This window comes from Natrix helvetica, assembly GCF_964273705.1.
Source record: "Natrix helvetica genome assembly, chromosome: Z".
Taxonomy (NCBI): domain Eukaryota; kingdom Metazoa; phylum Chordata; class Lepidosauria; order Squamata; family Natricidae; genus Natrix; species Natrix helvetica.
This window is the reverse complement of record NC_138554.1, coordinates 49,354,991-49,361,451: the sequence shown is the minus strand read 5'-3', so window position 1 is coordinate 49,361,451 and position 6,461 is coordinate 49,354,991. Positions and strand designations below refer to the sequence as shown.

General features: G+C 39.8%; 1 protein-coding gene across 1 annotated transcript; it reads left to right on the top strand.

Moving 5' to 3' along the window:
- Positions 1-788: 788 nt before the first annotated feature.
- Positions 789-5,475, top strand: PNMT (phenylethanolamine N-methyltransferase; the record flags this gene model as incomplete). Its single annotated transcript, XM_081933549.1, has 3 exons — positions 789-948; positions 4,144-4,354; positions 5,046-5,475. 3 exons carry the CDS (start codon positions 789-791, stop codon positions 5,473-5,475), a joined length of 801 nt encoding a protein of 266 aa, XP_081789675.1.
- Positions 5,476-6,461: the final 986 nt, after the last annotated feature.

Genomic DNA, 6,461 nt, shown 5'->3' with positions numbered 1-6,461 from the left:
CCTTTCAACTCTACTGTTGTGTTCTGTTCTCTTCTGTTGTGTTCCAGTTCTATTATCCAAGAAAAGCAGTTGAGAGTGAGGATACTCATTTTTGTTTCACTGTACTTTATTTTTAAATGTTTAGGGTTCTGATTGCATATCCCCTATATAATGTGTAGTCTGGTCCTAAGTAATGAAAGATTGGCATCTCTTGGTGGGGGCTGGGAGAGAGCCATTGCCCCATCTGGATTGTGTCTAAGGTGATTTGATGATATAGAAGGAACTTGATTTACAACTGCTATTTCCTGCCTCTCAAAAGTGGGAGGGTGGGTCATATATTAAATTCAAGAGCTATGCATTATTTGTGCACAAGATCCTTCCCTGAAGGACAGTGGTTATCTGTCATACCATATTGCCCTCCCTGGTTCCTGACACTAATTTTGTTATACTGAATGTACAACCTCAATAAAGTGTCCTTTCAATACAGTTATTAAATGACTGTCCAGTACAAGATACACACTCCATTCCCTTGCCTTCCCCCAACAGCTTTGCCAGAGCCTTTATCAAGCTCTTTGAAAGGTCTTCTCAATTACTCTATGAAAGGGCGTGGATGTATATTGGACAAATGACTCCAATTTATAGATACCCTACAGGGAATCTCTGATGGTATCAGCTCAAAGTACTTGGCACTAATTGCATTGGGTCCATTAACTTGTTCCAATACCTTGGGCATACAGGGCTATAAAACCACCACTTGTCAACTCCAAGCACAGTAGGTGAGCTGAATGCGACTAAGTATCTCCAAAGCCATGAATGCCAATGGTGTTGCAGCTATGGCTGAAAACTACCAGAAGTTCGACCCCTTGGCTTACTTGCAGAACAACTATGTGGCACCACGTGCCAATTTCACTAGTGAAGAGTTTGTGGTGCCCTGGAAGCTTCGTTGCCTGGCAGATGCCTTTGCCACAGGTAAGGAGTTACCAAGGTTTACACTAGTTGGAAGGACCTCTTGATACTTAACATTATTTTTTTCTCTGGCTGGAACATTCTGTGGTCTCCCCTCCTAGATTATTTCCCTTCCCGTTAATAGAATATTTGTTAATACATTTTCAAAATGCTAATCTTCGTAATCAGGAACAAAGAACAGAACAGAACAGAATAGAATGCTTTATTACCAAGGGTGATTAGACACACAAGGAGTTTGTCTTTAGTGCATAAGCTCTCATATGTACATACAATAACAAAATTATAGGTCATAGATCATAAATCATAGTTACAATCATTATGATACAAACAACAAGTGATAAATCACAAGAAAGCAATAGGGGAAGATAGTAGGGAAGATGAGAAATGAGAAGATGAGAAAGATGATAATAGCAATAGAGCCTACTACATGGGTAAATACCTTAGCCCTAAAACAATGCTATGGAAATTAAGTGTTTAGCGGAGTGATGGCATGGGGGAAGAAACTATCTTTGAGTCTAGTTGTTTGGCATGCAATACCCTATAGTGGCGTCCTGAGGTGAGAGAAGTTGAAATAGCTTATGTCCAGGATGTGAGGGGTCTGTAGATATTTCCTTAGCCTTCTTTCTGGTTCGTGTAGTATTCAGATCTTAATGGAAAGAAGGCTGGCTGAAATTATTTTTCTGCAGTACTAATTGTCCATTAAAGTTTGTACCTGTTCTGTTTAGTTGCTGTGCCAAACCATAGTTATTGAGGTACAAATGACAGACTCAGTAATTCCTCTGTAGAACTGTATCAGCAGATCCTTGGGCAATCTGAGCTTTCTGAGTTTATACAGGAAGAACATTCTTTTTTGTGCCTTTTTAATGATTGTGCTAATGTTTGGTATCCATTTCAAGTCCTGGGAGATAATACAACCCAGAAACTTGAAGGTCCCTATTGTTGATACCTTATTGTCTAATATTGTATGAGGTGGTAAAATAGGAGAGCTTCTTCTAAAATCTACAATCATCTCTACAGTTTTAAGTGTGTTCAGCTCCAGTTCAGTTCTCGTTGCACCATAGGGCCCATTGATCTACCTCTTGTCTATGTGCAGACTCATCATCATTTCGAATGAGACCAATGACTATTCATCATCTGCAAACCTTAGTATTTTAACAGAAGAATTCTCCAAGATGCAGTCATTGGTATATAGAGAGAAGAGTAATGGAGAAAGCACACAATCCTGTACTAAGTGAATGGGTATTTGATGCGATTTTCCCTAGCTTAACCTGCTGTTTCCTATTCGTTAGAAAGTTTATAATCCATCTACAAGTGTGATCAGCCACAGCTATCTGAGTCAGTTTCGAGAGGAGGATTTCTGTAACGATAGTGTTGAATGCAGAGCTGAAGTCTACAAAAAGGACCCTTACATAGTTCTTTGGGGATTCTAGATGTCGTAAGTTGTAGTACAATGCTATATTCACAGCATCGTCTGCTGATTTATTTCCGAGGTAGGTGAATTGCAGAGTCTAGCAGCAGATCTGTGATAGCTTTCAGGTGGGCCAGCACTAAACTTTTGAAGGTTTTAAACAATTTAGCTCTTTCAAAACTATGACGTTTAAATCTCAAAATCTAAGCCAAAAGATCTGCCCTTCTCTTGCAGAGTTGTTGTAATGTTGTAATGAAGCTGAAGGGGTGGGTATGAAAATACCTGCTTCTGAGTTTTGACACAAGTAGAAAAATTCCTCAGAGTGAACTCATGGTGAAACTGATCAATGCATCTTTTAATTTATCATCATCATCAACTCCATCATCATCTGCCTAGTTTAGAATATTTGAAAAATAGGGGCTCTTCTCCAGCAATGCCTGGAATGGCCATCTGAGTGAACAATCCTTGCCCATCCTATCTTGGGTATTCCCCATGGAGGAGCAAATGCCAGGGTTTGTTTTTAATTAACGTTCATTCTATTTATGAATCTGCAGATAATGATACCCCAAAACCTGCTCCCAACAGATTTGGTGGCAATCTTTTTTTTTTTTTTTACTTAAATGCTTATTTGCTAAATGGATGAGATTTTGATTTTTGAAACTTGGGTTGAATCAACCATGTTGACAGAAAGCATTCTCTTTTACCTAGCAGCTCATTTACTAATCAGTTTCATAAGACAAATAATCTTATTTGCATGTTAGCACTTAGTTCAACTAGAATAGCCGTTGTGACTGTATACTTTCTTCTTGACAAAATGTTACAATCTAACTGAAGGGCTATCAAAGAAAGATACAAATGTCCAGGCAATCTGTGCTTGAAGATTAAGAATTCTGCATCTAATGTAAGAATTAAGAATGGTATGAAAGGAGAACAAGGATTCCGAAGAGATCCTCTCAACATTGTATAGCTGACCGTGCCTGGTCTTCCTGCTGTGTATACTGTGTTTCTACTCAAATCTAGTAAATGTTCATATTTAGAAATATGAACATTTAGAATTAGATATTTAGAATTCTGCATATTTATAAATTTTAAAAATGCAGATATGAAGCAGCCTTGTCCACTCTCTTTGATGAATTATTGGCTTATTTGATGGTGGAAAGATAATATACAACTTGCTGTTAAATGTATGTTGTGGGACATCACAGATAAGAAGTCCTATATACTAACCCCTCTTCCTGTTTATTGTTTTAATAATGCTTATACTTAGTAGGTTAACAATCATGGAATAATTCTTTGCCTACAAAAAGCCCTTGATTCATTCCCTGAAATTTTCAGGAAAATTTGTCTGCCTCCTGGAATGTCAAATGGGCTAGTGTTCTATTTCTGTCAAGGCAACTGCTTAATTTCTTACAATAACAGCACCCGAGTTGTTTAGCACAAAGCTAAAGAGGAAACGCAAAACGAACAGCAACTACTATTTAATATTATATTATCCCCTAGAGAGCCAATTCCCTGCTTTCCTTCCACACGTGCCCTTAGGATTCCATAGTGCTATGAAGAAAAACAAAAGAAATCATTTTTTGGATGGCTCTTTGGCGTCAATGGGATTAAATATGACAGAGGACTCTCGGTGTGTATCCAAGCACCACATTCCAATGGTGCCTCCTCCTCCTCCTTGTATTCCTCTTCACTCTCACTAACTAGCCCGGATTTTGATATTTAAATAAGTCATTTCTGATTTTTGCAAATATTGGTGTGTCCCCCCCCCCCCCGTTTTAAATCCCTTGCAGGAAAAATCACTGGCCACACTGTGATTGATATTGGCACAGGCCCCACCATCTACCAGTTCCTCAGTGCCTGTGATTACTTTGAGGAGATTGTAGCCACCGACTTCCTGGAAGTGAACCGGACTTTCATTCACAACTGGGTGCACAATGAAGACAAGGATGGCTTTGACTGGTCCCCTTATATCCAGCACGTTTGTAAAATTGAGGGCAAAGGGTAAGAAACTGAGAGGGGACTTTGCTTTTGGATTTCGGGAAAAGCTATATATTCTTGGAATTTATGTCCACGTAAAAAATTGTTAGGAGGGACCCAACATGATTTGTGAGAAAAGAAAGTGAAAATTATATTGTACCTGGAAATATAAACCAGGAGCCAAACTGATCCATGTGCCAATGTGTGATCAATGGGCTGCTGGAGTTCACAGGGGTTTGGGAGAACCTCTAGCTAAGATTCTGTGCAGTTTGGAGAACCCCCAAATCCCACTCCTGGCTGGCCCCACCCAACCCTCCCCCTCCCAGGAGTCCCCACACGGCCCATTTTGGATGCAGGTAAGTGCAGGGCACGTACGGAGGCTCAGGGAGGGCGAAAAACTGCCACACTGAAAGTTCGGGAAGGCCATAAACAGGCCTTTGGAGCCTGGGGACGCTGTTTACACCCTCCCGGAGGCTCAAGGAAAGCCTCCGGAGCTCAGGGAGGGCAAAAACTCTCTCACACACCCGTCATAGTACAGGAGGCCAGCAACTGGGCAGAGAACCTCTTGGTAAAAATTTTGAAGCCCAACCCTGATCTCATGTAATAGTGATTTGACACATGACTCCATTTCTGTAGTAGAATTAAACTTTCCATGTCTCATAACAGCCTTAAACCTGTTCCGCCTCCCTTTTTTCTCTCTTCCTGGTGACTATAGGGAGCCGTGGAAGGAGAAAGAGCAAAAGCTGAAAAAGAAGCTGAAAAGGATCCTTCCCATTGACATCCACCAACCTGACCCACTGGGTTCTTTGCTCAGCCAGCCAGCTGATGCTTTGATTTCTACGTTTTGCCTAGAGGCTGCGAGCCCTGACCGCCCAAGCTTTGATAAAGCTTTTCAGAACGTCACCAGGCTCCTTAAACCTGGTGGCCATTTTCTCATGATTGGAGCTTTGGAAGAATCTTTCTACTTAGCAGGAGAAGTAAAGCTGACGGTAGTGCCCCTGAGTGAAGCAGACATCAAGGAATCGTTTGCAAAAAATGGCTATCGTATTCATGACTTCCATTCCTACAAAATGCCCCCAACCCTGAAGATCGGAGTTGATGACGTACAAGGGATATTTTTCATCCATGCACAAAAGTTTGCTTGATTCCAGGTTGCTTTATTTCTTGTCGAAGAAACATGATGTTGCATAAAAACTCAGCTTGCTCATTCTTTACATTGTTTTTTCTGTCGGGAGTCTCTGTGCTTAAATCTTTTATTGCCTCTGTTTTGACCTCATCTGAATTCACATTTATTGCCAAAAGAGGATAGTTTCAGTAATCTGAACCAAATCTCTTTGCAGGTTTTGTTCATTTTTACTGTCCATAGAATGAAATAATGCATTGCCCAAATTCTATACCTCACCTATAGTGCAGATCAGGGACAGAATACATATTTTTCATTTAGAACAGCAAGAGCAAAGTTATACCTCTACAACTGCAGTAAAAAAAGGGGGGGCAGTTTCCTCCAGTTTGGTATTCTCCAGATGTGTAGGACTTCCAAGGCCATGGTAGTTGGCAAATATAACATTTGGAGCCCAATATATTTGAAGCGCATCAAATTGAAGAAGATTGCAAATATATTGGATAGCAAGGCTGAGCAAGCAATCTACAATTATCCATAAAATAGCCTGCCTATTTCAATAAATACTATATATTGTCTGTTCTATTAATTTTGAAGTTGTTTTGGTGTTCTACAGAACAAACTGGACACTTCCCTACATTTTTTCCCTGATTGCCTGAGAAAATTGCTGCTAGAAGCTATTTTATCTTCTAAGTCCTCTGTTTTCAGTGTAATGGCATGAGTATTATTGGCTATGTAATCAAGCTTCAAAACCAGAAGAAAAATAATTCCAGAAATATCAATCACAAGTTCTAAAAAGCTTTATGGAAAAACAACTTAGGAGGGAGGTGCATCATAAGCAACTTACGGATTTGTTTTTTATAATGTATTAAGGAATGATTTGCTTAACTGTGGTTTAAAGAAGTCTCAGTTGCTTGAATTCTCGTGTCACATTATATATATTATGTAACCCATATTACTAAGGATTCTGCTAACAGGTGGGTGAAGGAAGCAAGAAAAATCAGGAAGAAG